This window comes from Cardiocondyla obscurior, linkage group LG25 (assembly GCF_019399895.1).
Source record: "Cardiocondyla obscurior isolate alpha-2009 linkage group LG25, Cobs3.1, whole genome shotgun sequence".
NCBI classification, from domain to species: domain Eukaryota; kingdom Metazoa; phylum Arthropoda; class Insecta; order Hymenoptera; family Formicidae; genus Cardiocondyla; species Cardiocondyla obscurior.
In genome coordinates this window covers 453,644-474,967 of record NC_091888.1, presented here as the reverse complement: position 1 = coordinate 474,967, position 21,324 = coordinate 453,644, and the positions used below count along the sequence as shown (strand labels likewise).

Below are 21,324 nucleotides of genomic sequence, written 5' to 3'. Positions count from 1 at the left end.
TTATCTACTCGAAATGGCGCGATAGTGGCAATTAACTTTATCGATTTTTTAAGATAACCTACGTTTATCTCACGTGGATTGTGATCGAGAGAGTTTTGAATTTTTTATTTTCTTTTACTATTTTATTTAAAATATTTAATAGCGTATTCGCGAATTTTAACTTTTGTTTTGAGGTAAAATAGTGATAAAAAAAAAAGAATTAAAACCCTTGACAGATAGGAAAAAAAAAGATGCACAGCTAATTGCCGAGCACACTCTTACGACCTGTTGTCGCTCACCTGGCGAACTTTATTGCTCGGATTACCAACGCACACTTGCCCGGATAATAGATAGTGTCTCTCCGTTTAATCCATTCATCTGTTTTCAAATACGTTTTAATTATAAAAAACAGAGTCGCGCGATATAATTAATTTTAAGCAGCGCAAATTAATCCAAATTTTTATTGCATAAAAAAGAGCACACAAAGTAATTGTACAATCTCAGGTTTTTCTCAACCGTAATTTGTGCCGATTAAGTAAACGGGAAATACCTTGGAACAACATCCCAAGTAATTGCCATGTATACATATACCTACGTAGTACATACAGCTTGATCGCTTGTCACTCTAAAAGCGATTGTTCAATTCATTTGCTCACTAAATTGCTTTTCCAATCAATATCCTTCTTTTTATTTTGGTTTAAGCATACCACTAAAAAATATTTTTTTTAATTTCGCCGTTCTAAATCATTAATTATACGTATACATTTACGTGATCTGTGATTATAAAAAAGTAATAACACTGAATCAAGTTTGTCCTATCTGTAAAAAATTAGTATGATGCCTGAATTATCTAATAATCGATTCTATTGTTACCGTTTATTAAATCACATGTATTTTTTTTTGTTACAGATCGACGTAGCTGCATCCAACGAAAGTTTCGTTATCGCCGATATTATTAATTATACGAACCGCAGTCGGTTCGTCGGTCGTTCCGGGAGTTCCGTGCAGTATTCGGACGGCTTTATTATAAACGCGAGTACCGGATAGGAACGCGCAAAAGTCATTAGTAATTTTCGCGGTTATAAAATCACGGTCGGGGTGTTCGCGAGTGACTTGGGCGCGGAAGGATGACTCGACACGTCCCATCTGAGAGGAGGAGCAGGCCCGGGAAAGGGCATCATGCATCGGCGGAGCAACTTTTAGGTAAATATAATTTTTTTTTTTTTAATTTTTATAAAAATAAAGCTTTACCTTTACATTAATTAAAATACTAACATGTGTATATTAATATGTTTTATTTTATGTTACAGTCACCGGCAGAATTCTTCAACTCCGCTGAAGCTCATGCAGATTGGTGAGTCGCATGGTTTTTTTTTCGTAGTTAATATTTTGGGGTCTTATAAAAAATAGCGCGCGAACAGCGCGCGTAATGTTTTTTCTAGTAAAATTAAAATGACGGATGACAGCTTATTAAAGGAATTTTAGAAAACCATAACTTATCAAATTTTACGATAGCTCTTTCGCATTTCACTCTCCTCTCTTCCGAGCGCGCCGTTATCAATCAGTTTTACATTCCACCTGGAGAGAGCAGAAGCCAGTTGCAAGATTCCGAGCGAAAAATAATTCGATTGATTCGCCAACGGTAGCACGACGGTAGCTTCGGTCACGTCGGGATTCACCGACAAATCGTTATCACCCGGTTTGTTCCGTCCTACGCGCGCGCGTCCGCTACGTCATGTTTACTTAGCTTAATCCGCTGCCCTTCCAATCCCTCAGCCCCCCGTTCACCCTGAGCGTGAGGGCAGCGAGAAACTTCCCCTCTCTCCCAGACGAACAAAAAGACAAACCCGGTTAATTGCCACGCACTGTCCGATCACTTGTCACTCGTGATCCAATAGCCGGGGCCGGCGAATCCCGTCGCCATTGTCCTTCCAGTCGCGTAGACGATACGCGCGCGGGCAGAGAAATCGAACGGGGAGGAACTCGAGGGACCAGTATCGCGAAGAAAGTGATAAGGAAAAAGACGATTTTCTCTCGGAGTGATCTCACGGTGCGGCGAAAGTATTAATTGCGCGGATCCACGCTATTTATTTGCGCTCGGTTTCCTTCCCACGTGTTTCATCGAGAAAATTGCCATGGCGGTCAGGTACGTGTTACGTCGGCGACGACAATGGAAGCGGCGTATCTCCGCTGAAAATTGTAACGACGAGCGCGACAACCGCGGATGATAAGTAGTTTTCACACGCCGCGCGAATGCCTCGTATACGCCGCAACGAGTAATAAGAATGTAAAGGATCAACGAGCGCAATATCAAATTCGCTATCGCGACGTGTGCGTCATTTTATTTTATTTTTTTTTTTTTTTTACAAATTGTAGAAGAGTGAAAAATTGTATTCGATGCTACTGTCTTCAATTTTTATTGACCACGATTCAACAATTTATTACTAACTCCCATTGTACGGCTTATCGATGAAATATATCTCTGATACTCGTGCAGCTATGGTAATCGAATATTCTTAATAAAACCATGGGAGAACGACTCGCGGGAAAGCCGCTTAAGAAGTTTACCGCGCGTCTTTTTACCTCCGCGTCGCGAACGAAAGAATCGCGCTAATATTCGAAACGTCGCTTATTCCGCAGAGCGTGCGCGCGCGTTATTATGCAGCTCGTCATCGTTGCATCTGTATCCAATTTCATCGCTGTCGCCGATGCCAACGTGGATCATCGCGAGGAGTGGGTTGTCAGGATACCAGGGGGATCGCAAGTGTCGTCGCTTTTAGCCGCTCAATCTGGTTACAAAGACCATGGTCCAGTACGTCTTTTTATTAATTTCACATAATGGCACGGTATAACGGAGCTCGTTCGTCAGCGGCTCTCTCACGTAATATCGCGAAAATTGCGAAACGTATAATATTATTTCGTTGCAAAACGTTGCATTTATAAAGGAATAAAGAGAACGAAAATTGATACCAAGATACCAATACGTTACGCGACTTTAAATTCTTAATTGCTGTGTTCCAGCAAAAATTGCGATGTATAATTCGAACGTAATTACATATAATCCGTGAGATTATTTAATCGGAAGCTACGCGATATCGCGAAATTATTTCCAATTTACGTATCGAATGTTATCAGTTTTATATTTCGCTCGACATCCCGGGAGAAGAAAAATCGTGTATTATTCTATTAGCCTCGCCGTTTAACGAATACTTAAAAATAGATTGATTTTGCCCGGGGGATTATCTTGCACGTTCTACGTCATGACATATGGCGCGCAATAAGCCGTATTACGATATCAAGTTATCTAAAAATATAAGACAATAAGAAGAGAAAGATGATGAAAAAGAGAAACACAAAAGTTAATATATATATACTATATCTTTATATATATGATGCGAACGGAATAAAGTTAAACTAGAATTGGACGTTGTACAAATGGCTAACAATAAGTTATCAAGCAGTTGTTCAACTTTTAATTGCATCCCACTGTCTTCTACTTTACTTCTAAAAGAGTTACGGTGCATCTTGACAAACTTATTCCTTGACTCCACAAATATTTGACGAAAGAGAATTTTACTGATTTCTTTTTTTTTTTTTTTTTTTTGTTTAACTAACAACAATAATTGCAATAAACACGCTATATCTGTCAGAGATTTTTCTTAAAAGCTTGCATTTTAAAATATTTATTCTATTAACGAGAATATCTTTAATTATTTTTGACAGTAAATAAATATTTAAAGTAAATAAACAAATAAAAAAATATATGGACACCGAGTGAGGGTGGCTTATCTCGAAAGAGTCGGTCAACCGCGTCCCTCGAAAGCTATAAAATCTCTCCCAAATTTTTACGAAAAGTTTCCGTCCGGTGGGTATTCAGTCTGCGCGAGTACGGTACGAGGAAAGGAAACGTTCGTCGCACAGGGGTGAAGAAATTTTTACCCCTTCGCTTGGTCGAGTCTTTCAAGGGGGAAGTTTACTTTCGTACGCATGCCTCGAATTCGGCTAAAGAGGGCAAGATGTGTTTCGGGGTTTTGGCTGCATACGAGGTATACGACAGGGCTGGATACGAATACGCCAGCGGCCGCCAAATCGTTTCCTTTGCCGTACGGATGACTGCAAAGAGATTATCCCCGTAAGGGAAGCCTCACGAGCCATTTGATCGTTCGTTCATTCCGTCCGCGTCCAACGTCGTCTTTACCACTCGCAGACGTTCCTCGCCCCCGAATCTTCAGGGCCCGGGTGTACTTTGCAAAACGAGTTTCGCCGCGAGATCACCGCGAGACCCCGAGAGAAAATATCGGGGTCGAATAGGGCCGATATCGTATCTTTTTCCCTTTTCCTTTTCCCTTTGACGGAAACATCTCAGGCAATCGTCTTATTTTCATCCGTAGACGCCGCTGAGCGCCGTGTGCGCTTCTCTGCAGTTTTCGATGCGTAATATCGGAAGACGTACGAGGAAAGGCGGCAGCAATACCAGTCCAATTTCCTAGTAATATCTCGTTAATCGTGTGTTAAATCGAGCAGCATATTGCGTAGCGCGAGCTATTTTCATGGAAATTCGCGATGTAGTTTAAGATGTCTCGCTTTATGTTATCGTACGCATAATCCCATATGAGTTTCATCAATTAAATTTTAAAATAAATATCCGAAGAAAATTTTATGGTACTGGATTTTCTTTGCGTCATACATATATCAGGTTACATGAACCAAAAGTATAAAATCGCAAAAGCTTATGGAAATTTATATTATATTTTATTAAATAAGCAAAGATTTTTAAAACTCAATTTTAACTTCTTGTAAAAAAAGAAAGTTTTGCGTATGTCTCGTACACTTTACACACCTTGTCGTCTCCGTGTACAATAGATCGAAAAAGGAATCGCAGTTGTAACGCATTGACGCCCACACTCGCAAACGATAGCATCTATAGTTATCGTGCACTTTACACAACGAGTTTTGCCTCATTGTGCGCGGGAAGCATCGACGAAAACGATATCGTATCTGTTCCCCTTGGCTTTGACGAAAATACTGTGCAATCGATGTCTTCCATCTGTTCCCCGTGGCACGGAGTTTACATTGAAAACGTTGTGCACGTTGAGCTTCTCACAAAAAGCCGGAAAAGATATTTAAATGTACCGGATTACGTGTTTCGTAAGTTGCTCCATAATTTCTTCGAAGCGGACAGACAACTGTAGTGATTTTTTTCAAATAGAATTTAAAGAAAAACTGGCGCGGTTACTTTAACGAAATCTTTCGAGGTTTACGCGTTTTGAAGGATTCGTGATTTGTCGTGCCGCTGCTACGTGGGTGGCTTCCCGCATTACGGTATGCGTTCCCTTAATGAATCCGGCATAATTACGCAAACGTAGTCGCTCTTTTACCCTCCCGAACGTCTCCGGAGTGAAGGGGGGTGTCTCCTCGCTTTTAAGTGCGACACTTTTAAAGAGAGAAACTGCGAGAGGAGGGCATCACGAAACCGCAGTAACTGCAACTGCTTCGCCAAGCACGCGGTCTACCGCAAATCCGCGAGCGAGCGCAATGTGTGAGATTGCTCTTAGGTTGTCTGTAAGTGCATATATCCAGCGCGGTTACGACATGTAATTATTTCATATAATTAAGCCCACTCGTAACGACCAGCCGGGAGTACGGTGACGTTACCGCGATGTTAACGGGCCGAATGGAAAAGTGATGAACGCGTTTCAAAGAGCTTAATTGCGTACGCAAAGTCGGTCGTGGCTCTATAGAGCGTCCTGTAATTCGCAGCATTTATTATCATCTGCACGCCCACTCTTTATTCCGCATCGCTATGTCCCGTGAAATAATCCGACGACATACTTTCGCGTGGACGAACGTGAGTCGACCCAATAAAACGACATATAATAAGTACAGAATCTTTCAAGTGTCGTTCAGCAATAATAATAAATTTTTAATGCTAAAAGTGACTAGATATATATCCCGGGAATATAAAATTTATTAAAATATATGATGGAAACGACATTCGGGGGATTAGCCAGTCTTGAAGTTTATTGGAAATCTCGCTGGGTGTGTTTCTCATTATCGTATATCTTACGCGCTATCTTCTACTGTAAAGGGCCAAGATTACTCAATCAAGCCCGGCCCTCGGGGCAAATTGGAACTCGGTTATCGAGAATCTGTTATAGAATAGTCGGAATGAATTTCCCGGCATTAATTTTCCCGCCGGCAAGCGGGGAACGATTTCTTTATTGCCTCTCCTCCCCGCGCGTTTTCTCTCAATTCCTACGCTGCGAAAGCCGCGATCGCAATGCGGTCGCTGGTTTACGTACACGCGCTCAAAGTTTTAGGGTATCGTTGTCGGCAGGGTGTTTACTGTTACGTATCACCATGGCTGTATAAACGCTTGCTTAAAGTGTGAATGCTGCCAGTTTGGGAGGCAACGCGTGAACTTGTAGATCGTTGAGAACTTCCGCCCGCCTCTGAATTCAATGCACGTAATTGAATTTGCAGTCCGCAAGTGCCAGACATCGCGTAATCCCGAGTAACACGTATATCAGAGCGTCATGGGCCGCCACTCGCAATATGTTCAGCTGTTTAAGAGAAAAATTCCATGCCGCGGTCTAGCATATCGAAATTTAAATCCAAATAAAAGGATATTTTGACAATTTAATTTTTTTTAATACAGGTATCATTACATTAATTTTGTACAACTAAAGAAAAGAAAGAGAAAAAAAATTTTGTTTGCACCATATTTAAATTGACAAATCGAATTTACTGTACATTCGTGTCTACGTCCATTTGCTTCCGGTAACAACGTCTTTACATCAATCGCTTATGTAGTATGAATAGCAAATACATATGTTGCGCACATAATCACGTATGCAATACATGCATCAGCATTCACACGTACGGCTTACATAAGATGAGGCATATGGCACAAACGCAATATCTGAAGATCGTCACGCATACGCATAGAAGTTCTAACATGTACTTCATGCGATCGTTGATATAAATATATAAAGCAAGTTTTAGTTGCATGTATGCCATAAAGTATATCGAAAAAAATTTATTTTTTAACGTAATATTATTTATTAAAATATATCAAAAATTACCCAAGTTTCAAAAGAAAAAAAAAAAAAAAATAACGCATCGAGAACGCGGTAATATAAGCGAACGCATGCACACATTCGTAATACGCGGTGAGCGCGAAGAACCCTCGCAGGAATTGAAGAAACAGGGACGAAGGTGTGGTCGGGAAACTGCGACGAGGATTGCTATAGAGTCGGCTGGATCGGTTAGGACGAAGAGGATGGAGACGTTAGGGTTTTCATTGGAAACTGACGACGCCTGCGGGAGCTTACGGGCGCGGGATTACGAGAGACAGTTGGAAATCCGATCAAAACAAATGGACTGCGAAAATACTTCGTCTCTCTTCCTCTCAGCCTCCCCCTTTTCATTTCCCTTTCTCGGCGTGTGCTCTTCTATCTTTTCGTTCCTCTCGTTTTCGTCCGCACCTCACGCCCAATATTCACCCGGGGGGGCCTTATAAGCGACTTGGGCTCGCAGATTTTCTCGCGTCTGTATCAAATACGAGACATCCCTCTTAACGGTCGGAAAGCGCAATCTGAATACCGATAAGACGAATCGCTCGCTGATCGCGAAGTAATGACCGGCACTGATTTCTCGCCTCTATCTATCCCTTCTCTTTTACGCGCAAAGATATTTCTCACGGGCGCCCTTACGCGCGATATGCCGGCTGTGTGATGATCGAACTTTAAGACGTTGTCACTTAAAATAATGGAATAGAAAATGTGTGGAATAAATGGGATAGAATAACGTAACTTTTTTTTTTTTTTTTTTTAATCGTGTATATACAAAATTGTCAAATGGCGAGGAAATTGTGTAGGAGCTTATTAAAACAATTATTGAAAGAAGTATACTTTCAACATGTTTTAATATATTTTATTTTATTTTAAATAATAATTATAATACTTGCTGCATATTATAAGGCGCACCTTGTTAGTTTGATTATTCTATGTTTTGTATGTGCTGAAGAAAAGTTAATTTAACCGAAATTTAGTTGATTCAAGGATTCGTTTATTTAACGAAAAACCGATACGTACGTTCCTCGGCTTAATGTTACTAAGGAAAGCCATTTCGTATCAGATTAACATTGCGATATCACGGTAATACTCGGTAATAACCGTAATATTCGCCTCGTCGCTCGCTGATTGCGAAGTAATGACCGTCCCCGATTTTCTCTTCGTGCTTCTCACGTACACGTCCGTGCAAGCCCCTCCCCCCGGTGTGCTCTCCCTCGACTGCTGTGCTTACCGATTACGAGGAAAGAGGAAAGGCCATTATCACGTAGTCGACGAATTCGAGTTTGAAGCGTTCCCACGTGGAATTTAAGAGAAGCACCCGCGTGACACCTAGAGAGCACGTGCCCTATCTACCCGGCCACTTCGCGTTAAAAGCTGCGACCTTGAGTCGCCGTACGGTAAAAGGGTCGGAAATGCTCACGTGCCGATCGGGAATCTCCTTAAGAATTCTACGTCGGAGAAGTTTGCGGAGGCTATATCGGAGGTTCGTAAGATTTCCGGAATTAACTCCCTTCGCGGCGGTATCACGTACTCACGTCGCGGAGGCGTCTCGCGGAATTTTATTATCGGTTGTTTTAAAACTTACCTCGAAACCCAATCGCGATATCTTGCACGAAGTTTATTGACCACGCCAGATATTTAATTAAGCTGTTCGAGAAAATGTTGGCAATTTTTTCCTTCGATAACTCATGTTCCACAGACTATCGTTTAGTACTAAATTTATACAGTTTGCAATGGTATTGATTTGTATTTGCGGAAGGTGGAAGGATTTCCAATCGATCCGCGAGCCGTGTTGTAAAATCCTAAATGCTTAATGCGGCATACGTGATCACGGATACGCAAACGTGCAACATTTATATGCCGGTGTATTGAAAAGTGTATCCCGTCGGATATTCAGTAGTTTATCAGCGAGTTCAGCGAAGCATTTTGACGATCAAATTTATTCCTTCCAATCGAATGCACAACAGATATGATGGATAGTGGATTAAGGGATTTTTGCGCATGTTGCATAGGATTAAGAGGATAGCAGACGAAAGGATTATTGTTTTATAATCCCGGTGCCCTGAATTTTCTTGGACTCCACTATGGAATTTGATCGCATTATCTATATCCACGAGAAACACAATGCGCGAAAAGAACCCTCCGCCATTGTCTTTCTGTTGCAATTATTATTATTTATCATTAAATTACACCCAAATAACGTATAAAAAAACGATCTGAAATGGTATACTGGAAAAATTAGAATTAATTAATCATAAATCCTTGTTAAAAAAAAAAAATACGAATTATTGTAAGCGCATAATAATTTAACAATAATAAATTAATTACACGAATAATGAATTGAATATTAAATAGCACTTAGAAAGAATTAAATCTAGATTTAATTATTTAGAATTACCGTTACTTCTTGCAATCGATTAATTTATCTTTTATATGTTCAACTATCAGGTTATGCGCGATATAAATACGTATCAAAATGTCGCTATAATGTCTTTCCAATTTATGATATGAATACCAGTATGCAATTTCATTTCGAGAAAATAACGCGCATCGGGAATTATCAGAAACGGCAGGTCGGACAGTTAGGAGGTATCTAGAAATAAACGGCACGTGCCAGATGCGTTACGGAAATATCGTAGCCTTTTCCCCCTTGCACGAACGACACCCAGTTCTCTACCAGGTGGCCCTACGCCTCTCGCACTCTTCCCTCGTTCAGTCTCTGTCATATTGCTTTACCCCATGCGGAACGTTGCACGCGGATGCCATATAAAAACGAAGCCAAGCCGACCACGTGACACCATGGGTAATAATAACGTTACGATGCCCCATTTAGGCTTTCGATAGTCTTCCCTCCCCGCCAAAGTGTTGCTCAATTTACCAACTCCTTTCGTATGCTATCCTGATCGTAGCGTCCCTTTCACCCATTTAAAGGGCACGAACGTCGGGACGCCTAGCTTTCACCCTCACATCAACGAAGGGTTATTAGTGATAACTCATTATATCGAAGGGATGAAGATATGATGACGGTGAATATGTCAAAGACAATAATTTAATTCACTCGTTTAATATGTCGACTTTATGCTTTTTTTTTTTTTTTTTTTTTTTTTTTAATTAAAATTTTAATACATGAACGATGGTTATCTGTCGCCTCTGCACGTCAAATGTGTCATAGCATTAATTTGTACACACTGAGAAAATGAGAATGGATGGAAGGCCCGAGTTTTAACACTTATTTAAACAAAAATTTAAATAAAGGCTTGATCCGACTTCAAGTTCATTAAATATGCAACCCGTATCGTTCGCCCTCTTGATAAATTTACATGTAATGGATCTCTTCATTCAGGTTCTCGGATTCGAGGACACATATATATGGCTTAAGGATGATAATCCGAGCCAGAAGAAAAGGGGAAATATTCGCTTGACGAAGGATCTTAATGCAAACTCCAAGGTAGTACTTTTACACTTCATTTTATGATTTCAAATAACGCTCTCTGGAAATGATTCAGTAATAGAGCTTTAAAATTTAATTTTATACTTAAACTTATAATTTTTATAAATAAATTTTTTTAATTTAAAAACGTCACCAATGTATCCGCGTGTAAATAAGAATAATGTTAGTAAGAAGTTTTGCAACAATATACTTGATGCATATAAATTAATAATTATACGAAGTAAACGAAAACATAATTTTTCTTCACCGAGGAAAGATTATCTGGGCGGATCAACAGAAAATTGTAGAGCGACTTAAACGTGATTACATCCCGTTAGTTAATTTGAAATCTGAAAAACAATTAACGCGAGAGAAGCGTATACAATTGGACATGTACGACGATGTACCAAATGTCGTTAATAGTGAAAATCATGACGTTGACCCTAAACAGATGTTCAGCGATGAGCTGTGGGATCAGGAATGGTACCTGGTAATAATATTTCATATTTCGTAAGAGTACATTTTAAAGAAAATAGATTTTTTTTTTCTTTTTTTTTATTCTGTCTTTTTAACGAGTTTCTTTTATCAACCGTCGTAGCAAGACACGAGAACGAATAAAGCTTTGCCGAAGCTCGACTTAAACGTTCTACCTCTCTATCGACTGGGGATAACTGGCCGTGGAGTAAAGATCGCTGTTCTCGACGATGGTTTAGAGTACACCCATGATGACCTGCGGAACAATTACGTACGTAACAGTCGCTTTAATTTTCACATTAGCCTCATAGATGACGAATCGAGTAGCTTAGAAATGTATTTTAACGGGAAAATAATATCATCAATTATTGTAAAATTAGGATGGGACCATTAGTTACAACATAAATAAAGGCAATGATGATCCTTTTCCAAAATACGATAAGTCAGGTAATTTTTATCAATTATTTTTATACAAACATATAATAAAATGTATGTAACATAATTTTTTTTATAAAGTATATCGATTAAAATAATTTTTCAAGCATCTACTCTGCATGCCTGCTTAAAGGATATTTAAAATGTACGTGATTTAAATACCGAAAATGGAAAAGCTTGCTTAAAATAGTCCGCGGTACTCAAAAGATATCCGGTACATTTAATAATGCATTAAAATCAATATACTGCATATTTCAAAGTTACTTTTTTTTTTTTTTGTAACTAAAGAAATGATTGTCACATTTTTGTTTAGTATTATCTCACAGTATCACATTCTTATGAATGTTAAAATACAGAATGGAAGTATTTGTATCTCGGTCATTCGAATAATGCAGTAACGACGTAAAAGTTCAATCAATATGGTCTAATAAATGATTCACTCGTCGGTATAACCGTTAACTTGTCGATATTAATGAAATTCGTGTGAAACCAGATCGAATATGCCCAGTCGCTTTGCCCTCAAATCAGTTCATTCACAAATTTGCAATCTAATCTCATTAATTAAATGTAACTCTAAAGTAAAATCAATCGAGCAAAACGCGAGCGATTTAACTGATTGATATTGAAGTAAAAGTTGATTGATATTTCAATAAAAAATAAAAAAAAATAAAGAATAATAATAATAAAAAAAGCTACTTTAATTCTTTTCACATAGCTTTATATAAAACGTGCGGCGCTTGCATTTTTTTGTGGATATTACATCACTCGCGTGAAATTACATTACATTTTGAATTTCAAAATCGAGTAACGCGATATGTTACGGGGGCGAAACTTTAAGACCCCTCACGTAGAAGATGCGCTCCTATCATCCGATTCCTCTCCCTGTGCACAGCGTACTTGGCCAATCCGATTGAACATTACTGTTTCACGATCGCATTACAAATTCAACTACCCCTCAGGGATGACCGGCCACGGCACCAGGTGTGCCGGCGAGATAGCGATGGAGGCGAACAACCGAAAGTGCGGCGTCGGTGTCGCTTTCGAGGCGTCCATCGGTGGCATTAAGCTTCTCGATGGCTTTGTGAATGACCGTGTAGAAGGCGAGGCTTTAGGTTACAAATCGGACCTTATTGACATATACTCGGCTTCTTGGGGACCGGCGGACAACGGGCAAAGTTTAGAGGCACCTGGCAGACTTGCCGGCGAGGCGCTCGAACGCGGAGTTACAAAAGTTAGTTCACTATCAGGTTTATAATAAATAATATTCGCTATAAAGTAAAGTATCTTTCTTTAAAGATTTAACTGAAAAATTTTTCCAATGTACATTTTTTATTTTATACGTTTTTATTTATTGAAAAAGGGAAAAAGAGATGTGAGCCTTATACTTGGAAGTCTCTTTAATAGGATCACGAATGGTTTGACTTTAAGTCGGAGCGAATTTTTTGGTCATTTATGTTTAAAGAAGCTTTTAACAGCGGCTGAGTTTTTGACTTGATACAACAAAATTTTAATCGTATTTTCCACAATAATACGTCACGCGTCTTTTCTTTTTTTAACAGTAAAAAATCCCAAACTTTTCTTTACTTTTTCACTTAATACAAATTTATATCTAAATACTAACTGAGATTTGAAATTCTTTGCGTATCTTCTTGATTTTTTATCAAGGATGTTGTCACTGCAGTAAATCCGTTTTATACGGTCTTAAAAGTGTGTCAGCTTTAATGTAATCAACGTAGACATTAGTCTCAGAGCTTCAAAGAATCGCTAGCAAGACACTCGCGTTTATAAAATGTTCTCTTCTCATTTTTTTTTTCTTTTTTTTTTTCAAGAATTAAATATGAACGAGGAAAGTGTAACTATGACGAAGGAGAGGCTCGATTTACTTGTGCATATTTATAGCGAGATCTTTTATACAGTAGAGTCTTTCTTTTTGCGGGGCCGTGTCATATTTTCCAAACTGTCTCGGCAATATCCGAATACAAGTAAACTTTTTATATTCATTTACCTCTTAGCCCTTTTAAAATAAATTTAATAAACCGCGTGCTTAAATAAATTATTGAGTCGCTCGACGTTTGATATTTTGGCAGGGTCGTAATGGCAGAGGTAACATTTACGTATGGGCTTCTGGCAACGGTGGGTTTAAATCGGATAATTGCGGATGCGACGGATACGTCGGAAGCATATACACCGTGGCTATCGGATCGGCGAGTCAAACCGGAAGGTCTCCTTGGTACGGGGAAAGATGTCCCGCTGTTCTCGCGACAACATACAGCAGCGGCGCGTACGACGATCAGAAGATAGTAAGCGTTCTCTTTTCCTACGGTACGAACGTTCGAATAATTCAATAGCTTTTATTTGCCCCGCGCAGGTAACAACGGATCTGCGAAACGCCTGCACGACTCAGCACACGGGTACTTCGGCTTCCGCCCCATTAGCCGCCGGAATATTGGCTCTCGCGCTGCAAGTCAAGTACGAACATATTTCCGACGATCTCTCTTGAAACTTTTTTTTTTTTTTTATTCTTTGAAACCCGGAACGCCAACTTACTTACTAGTAGTATTTAACGTTTTATTTTTAGTTGCGCCTTTAGTGAAAAGAAATACTTTACCCTACCCGCTCTAACTTTCTCTCCTCGGCGGTGTTCACTTTATTAACACGGTTCCGTCATTAACTCTGAACTTCAGTAACTCGTGAAATTAAAATTTGAATTTTATTGCGATACGATATGACGTATAATTATAACAATTATAATTAACGGTATAAATAGCGTAATTATAACAAATAATAATGGCGGAATAAACGTGCATTGAATTATATAATTATATTTATTATCTCGCACGGATACACATATTATCGATATTTTAATTAAAAACTGCATTAACGTATCTTCTTAATTTATACAGCAACAATTTAACGTGGAGGGACATTCAGCATCTAATAGCTTGGTCATCGGAATACAGTCCCCTCTGGTAAGCGTCTCTCGCCTCTCAAATAGCAATTCAGGTCACGTGTATCTGCAATTGTGCCAGTTTCAATTCTTATTCTCTCATGCTCGGTGGAATAGGTCGCGGCGTGATTCGCAACGTAAAGCTATAAGTCAGGTGAAATAATTTACCTTGATCTGCCATGAAAAATAATTTTTAGTTTAATCAATCGGGATTGATAATAAGCGAGAAAGCGTAAAGTAAAGCAACATCGAGCGGTAATTAAACTTCTCAGAAATGACCGGTTGACTCTACTTTTTATCAAGTTTGTCTCTTTCAATATTTAGTTTTAATATGACGGAGCAAACGACGAGCGAATTAATCAGATTGCCTCTGAGAGATGTGATTTAAACTTAGCTTACAATTTTTTTTTTTTTTTTAAATAAATTTATAGAAATAATTTAATTCGTTTGAGAAGTCCGCAATAATTTTCGACATTTTAAATAACGTCAGGGATATTTATTATATTTTTCACGATATTAAGCACACGTAAATCACAGCTGCGCCGCATGTGAAAATTCGTTTAAACAATGTGTAACTTTTATCGAATAGTTGTCAAAGAAACGACCAGGCGCAGGATTCCGGAAGAAAAATTGTTATTCGATCATTGGGATGCGTACGTAAACCGTCGTGCATATTTCTATCCGTTATTGCTCGTTCTCGTGATTTATATTCCATGCTAATTGTCCTCTATTTTCATCTTGCAAACCACAAAAAAGATCGCGATAGCTTTCATTAGGAATGCACAAGTTAATGAGAATTAGTGTAGCCGTGTTTTATTCGTATACGCCCTGACAATTTGGTGCTTTAAATTTGTATTTTTATTCAAAGAATCCCAATGTCAGCTCGTCGTAATAATGCTCCTCGTAAATCCGTCATTGTTGCCCGGAAGGATTTCAATGATTAAAACAAATACTGTTCTACTCTTATTATTATAGAAACTTTCGCGAGAGAGAAAAGAAGTCCGAAGAAGATTCTTGCCGGTTTACGTTACGCTTAAGGCAACCCTCTTTCTCGCAGTCGGGTAACTTAATATTTGCACGAATTTTTTTTCCAGCGAAAATCCGGGCTGGTTTAGAAACGATGCCGGATTTTGGTTCAACACGCATTTCGGTTTCGGGCTTATGAACGCGTACGCGTTGGTAATGGCGAGTTATAACTGGACGACAGTGCCGGAGAAGACTATTTGCAAAGTGGATAACTCGTACATGTGAGTAAATTAGTTCAGCGGATTTAGAGCGATGGCTTAATTGCGCGATACGCGGACGTCATACTAAACGGAGCAGCACACATCGCATGAATAAAATTGATTTAATGCCTCTCCCCTCACTCTCCGCGTATTAAAAATATCGTTGCGCTACATTATTTGCAATTTATATTTAAGTTTAGCTCCAAATTGTCCGATTAAACGATGTACTTTTTTTTTCTTTGATTACGCGATAACGATATTATTGCAAAATGACAAATTGTACTACATACATATACTAAACTCTTAAATGTTTTACATCATGCGACTTAAATTCTAAAAAAAGAACGATTTTTCGCATCATTTCGTAATCCCCGTATGTGAATACCAATCGAATGCGGTGACCTCCTTTTCCGGAGAGACATTCGCGGATGCTTGAAAAAGCATGAGATAAGAAGCGCATCGTTAACTTCAACAAGATCGTGAGTAGTTCTTATTTGTTACGTTACGACGGTGCGATAAAAAAAAAAAGGAAAAAAAATTACAGCAACTTTTGTAAAGAATTTTTTTAGAAAACGGTTCTGAAAGGCCAATTTGTTTATCGTCCCAGAAAATCACCCGGATTAGATCGCTAAACGTGAACATTATTTCAAACAGTCGTGACTGCACGTGTGACCGAAAACGGACGCTAATCTTGTTACAAGACGTTTTCTCAACTCATGTAATTTAGGTGCATACACACACTTTCGTACTTTGAGGATTTACCTTGTTTCATGTCCGCGTTGTTACCTACTTCACGCCAAGCCATTTGCGATTACTCTCATAATCCCACTGTGAGTGATGAGATACTTACAAAGGCGGCTTCATTAATTCGGGCTTTTTGCACTGTACTCTGCAAAGTCTCGCCCTATTTTTATTCTACAATTTCAAAATTACTTTCTCTTAAAATTACGTAATGTGATGAGTTAGAATTAAAATCCAAATGTATTAAATACTTTCCTCACCTCCTTAAAAAAAGAGGAAAATAATTTCTTTACATTAAAAAAAATAGAATTCTATTTGAACAAAGTTCCCGCAAATTTCAACTGTACGCGAATTTCCTCCAGGTTCTCCGCGCGATCTGTCAATATTTCAAGAAATGTGTTCGACGACTCCAACGTTTCGCAAAATGCTGCTGGCTTTCAAAACTCCCCTCACTTATAAATCAATACGTATAATGTTTTACGTTGCAGCGCCGATATCGGATTGATTTATGGAAAATCAAAGAAGCTACAATTCGACGCCGGCAACGTCTGTCGAAACGAAATAATTTCTTTGGAGCACGTTGAAGTGGAGGTGAATCTCAACTACTCGCGTCGCGGAGCGTTGCAGATGTATCTAGCTTCGCCTTCAGGTACAGCATTTTTGACTCTGTCATTTTTCGTGTCTTCAAATTTTTCCTTACGTGTCTCGGCTGATAAATGAAACTCATATGTACGCGCAACAAATGGATCGTATTAGTCGGTTAAGCTCACTTAAGTCACTTTATCCCGATATGCTCTATCTAAAAATGCACCCTCTGGACGTCAATTTTCATTTGCGTCCGACTTATAAAAGAGCAGAATGAACGGGGAAATAAGAATGGATATCGCGAGAGCGGTCGCGGAATGGGCCGTTTTACGTTCTAGGAAATGCAAGATACTTCTAAAAATATCACATGCAAGGAAAGTCCTCTATAATTATATCGAAGCTAAAGTCTCCAAGAATATTCTCGGCGGCTAAATGCAAATGTATTTAGCTGCATTCATTGAAACTTATCTGTCGGCCGAATTTATCGTTTCTATTCACTTCTATTCGTTGCTCAATTGGAGCGTATAAAAAGGTTAAACTAAACAAATACGTGTGGGCGAAATACGAAACTAACAAACGGATAATTTCAATGAAATTAATACCACTATTAATATTGCAAGTCACTTTTCTGTGCCGCGTCGGCAAAACGTAGTTAACAGCACAAATACGTTTCTACTCCAATTTGTAGGTGAAAATTCAATTTGTTGCTACTTCGATGCGGCCTGTTTATTCGAGGAGGAACAGAATTCGATATAGAAATAAAATTTATTCCCTCGATAAAGAATTGAATTTGACTTTACGTTTTCACGCGTATTTACCCGCACTTTTCTTCTTACGCGGAAAATAGACCACGTTGTAAAAAAGATATTTATGATGATACACTTAAAAGCGCGTCCGCGCATTTGTGGGCGCGCAAATTTTATTTATGCAAAAACGTGCATTACATTTCTTAGGGACCTCAGTTCAGATTCTAACTCCGAGGAAGCTGGATAATTCCGACGCTGGTTTTACGAAGTGGAAATTCATGTCCGTCGCGACGTGGGGTGAAGATCCTCGAGGAACGTGGACGTTGGCGATACTTGACGAAGTAAAAATTTAAATATAGCTTGTCGCAAATTCTGAGGTTATCGGTATATCAGCGTGTAAGGGATCTTTATAAAGATAGTCTTTGTACAAAAAAAAAGACTCTATTAAATAATAAAAAAACAAAACATAAAATTAAAATTAAAAATCACGATTCTACATATGAATAAAAATATAGTAAATTTCCGAGACTCTTTTTTTTTCGAGACGGCATGCTGGGACCTTACTCGAGTGGCGATTACGTACCTTAAAATATTTAACCTATTCGAAATGATTGATCGAATATATGTAGATTGGTTGAAATTACCTCTTCGTATCATCCGCTATCTATCGTTCGTGCATATTTGATCGTGTACATTTGCACGCTTTCAGATAGGTCCGCGGCAGAATAATGGCGCAATTGGGATATTCACATTAATTCTGCACGGCACCAAGCAAATTCCGGTTTACCGCCGAAATGGACCGCGAATCTACAATAAGGATTACAATCGAATGGGAAAATCCGTAAGTGAACGTTGACGTGCTTTTATCGCTTGTTATACATATATACCTTGCGCATTATTTCTATTTTATCATTTTTATTTTTATTTTTTGTTTCAGTACGATTTAACGCAATCCGCAATATACAATACCGCGGAAGATAAGTATATTAAAACTATATATATATTATAAATTAATTTAATATATGTGCTAGATAATGAATTGCGATATTTTTGTATCGACATTCTCATAGTGTAACTAAATGTTTTCTGCTTACGTGCCGGCGAAGGGGTGGTTCTTTGTAATTAAAAATATCGTATACGTTCGCATGTATAATTCGAGAAATGGAATTTACTTGCGATTCATTATGCAACGTTGGGCCGTATCCATCCTATCTCTTTGTGCGCGACTGTCTGAACCCATTTAACAACTGACATCGGCTGTAATAAACATCGCTGAAATTCGAGACGGTACGGAACTAGATAACAGCTCTTGCCACTGTGTATCTTACTGAGCAAATCACGAATTACAGACGAACGTAATTAAACCAAAGTGGACTCGCGAATCACGGGTATCCTTTCGAGTCGATATGCGAATAAAATTCGGTGAACGAATTTTAAATAACAGAATTACGTATTTATTCTGTTTACGCCGATGAGAATTTTATTAACGAGTTTTTTTAATACGGAAACATTTTTACATTTTTCACGTAATATTTTTTTACAAAAGGGAAAAAGAAAAAGTAGTGAACTCAAGATCCTTTGTCTAATTAAAAATCAGTTTGCAACGTGATTAAACGTTTTAATATTTTCTGTATTAAAGCACGAATGGATAAATTTATTTTCACCGTAAAACTTCCCGATTAACTTTTTCTGGAAAATTTTCCTTTTCGAGAAATATTTGCTTTAGATATGTAAGCTCTTTTATGCACCATTCTAGAAATCTACATATATTCGAGTTTGCAATCGTGAAATGTCGCGTAGATCCGAAGATACATGCAAACGTTCCTCTTTCCGTAAAGGTACGATTACCATAGGTAAAAAGAAAGAAAACACGTGAATTTACAATCCGAATCATTTTCTGCCAACAAATAACATTTGCTTCATGCTGTAATTGTAAAATCTTTAAATTCAGTGATAAACCATATATATAATTTTTAAATGAACGCTTGATCAGTTTTCAAGTCATGTTTAAATGGACACGGAAGAAATATAAGTTATTCTTGAAATTAATTGTCTACATATTTCGCAAGAAATTCTTTGTTTCACGTTGAAACAGCTTTCTAGCAGCGAATACTATCGGTGTTGCATGGCATACATTACCTACACGGTTCAGTTATAAATCATTCGCTATGCGAGCCTGCAGGAATTGAACTTACACGTGTTTCCGGGCATGTTTCACAATGATATATAACTCTACAAGTACGAGCCGAATATTGCAAAACATTTGTTACAACTAAGAAACATTAGTAAGAATCTTCTGCTCTTCTCGGTGCAACATAATTTTGAAATTTGGCGATTATATTTATACAATTGCTTTTAAACGTTAATCTATAAAGTAACGCTCGAAATAAATTTGTCGCGGTAGCTAGCTCACCGATAGCTCATTTAGAAAATTAGTTTTCCCCGATGAATTAATTTAACGCTGAGAAATTGGCTTAAAGTAATTCCGCGAGGAAAATGATCCCGCGCGTTACTCTAATGTCGTACGCTGAAATTACACCGCAATGCTCCGGTACAATTCATCAACCTGGAAACCGCATTTATTTATCTAATTATAAATATATGTTATATTTATACGATGTAAAAAAGAAATTAATAGCTTATATATTCGCTTGCGTACACGTCTACTCATAAAACTTGCATCCAGCTTGCCCACCAGGGATTTTCAAGTTTGATGTATTTTTTATCACAGATAACGCCTTCATTTTTAAAACTTTAAATAGATTCGTGATATCAAATGCATGATTAAAAATTGTACTATATTTATGAACGCATGCATATTACCTTTCGCAAGTTTTGTCGTGGAAATAACGCGTTTAAATTAAAGCAGTCGTCTGTCTTTCTGTTCGGGATTTTTTCATAAATGACAGCTTCAGTTTTGCTACTTGGAATTTAATATATTAGCTTATTATCAATTTTAATTAATTCAATAATTAAATTTGTAACTATCTCTATTATTTTTTTTATTTCTTATTTTTTTTTGCAAGATAGTTCGACTTGTATTACTCACGCGCGATAGAGTTTCTGCATATATATAAAGGAAAGATTGAAAAGGAAAAAAATGCTCGGAATAATGTACGCAATCAATCTGCAAGTATGCAGAACGATCGATTCCTATACAATGTTATTTATTTGTACCCACGTTATTACGCTCCACGTTATTGCCAAAGTTCCAGTAGTAATATCTAGCATGCTGCGATATGATCAACGCCGTAAAATTGCAAATCGAAATTTACGACGCGACGCAAATTAGCAGTAATGTAATTGCATTTTACATCGATTCGGCGCGAATAAAAATTATTGACACCTACAGATCTCGCTCCAAAAAAAGATCTCCTTGACCTCTTCCAACGAACGGCTTCCAGTGAACGATTTTCTGAATATTTTGTAAAACCGGAAACGTGCCGAAAAATTCGAAAAGTATATCTATATAGCATGACGTTTTATATTTTACGACATTTGTGCTCGGCTCAATTTTTAGAAACCTCTCGAGCGAGTTTGCAAAAAGTTTAACTTATTTAAATACAATATTTATAAGAAAAACTTTTTAAATAATATTATTATTAAAAAGTACTTAGAAATTAATAATTATTACTACAAATTTATTGTAATTGTACATACGTACATCCGCCAATATATTAATATC

The 21,324-nt window shown here is 38.0% G+C and overlaps 1 protein-coding gene across 1 annotated transcript; it reads left to right on the top strand.

Moving 5' to 3' along the window:
* Positions 1-470: 470 nt before the first annotated feature.
* Positions 471-21,314, top strand: LOC139111838 (neuroendocrine convertase 1). Its single transcript, XM_070672381.1, has 16 exons — positions 471-1,182; positions 1,290-2,125; positions 2,620-2,791; positions 10,399-10,503; positions 10,763-10,975; positions 11,084-11,230; positions 11,340-11,406; positions 12,354-12,625; positions 13,482-13,694; positions 13,763-13,863; positions 14,298-14,363; positions 15,436-15,588; positions 16,797-16,957; positions 17,847-17,980; positions 18,349-18,480; positions 18,577-21,314. The coding sequence occupies exons 2-16, from the start codon at positions 2,115-2,117 to the stop codon at positions 18,646-18,648; spliced, it is 2,019 nt and encodes a 672-aa protein (XP_070528482.1). The 5' UTR covers positions 471-1,182; positions 1,290-2,114; the 3' UTR covers positions 18,649-21,314.
* Positions 21,315-21,324: the final 10 nt, after the last annotated feature.

Bases quoted from the DNA above. Each gene is read 5' to 3' on its own strand.
- LOC139111838 (XM_070672381.1), top strand. The intron at 11,407-12,353 runs GTAATTTTTATC...ACTACCCCTCAG, and splicing joins TCCAAAATACGATAAGTCAG to GGATGACCGGCCACGGCACC. The intron at 16,958-17,846 runs GTACAGCATTTT...TACATTTCTTAG, and splicing joins GTATCTAGCTTCGCCTTCAG to GGACCTCAGTTCAGATTCTA.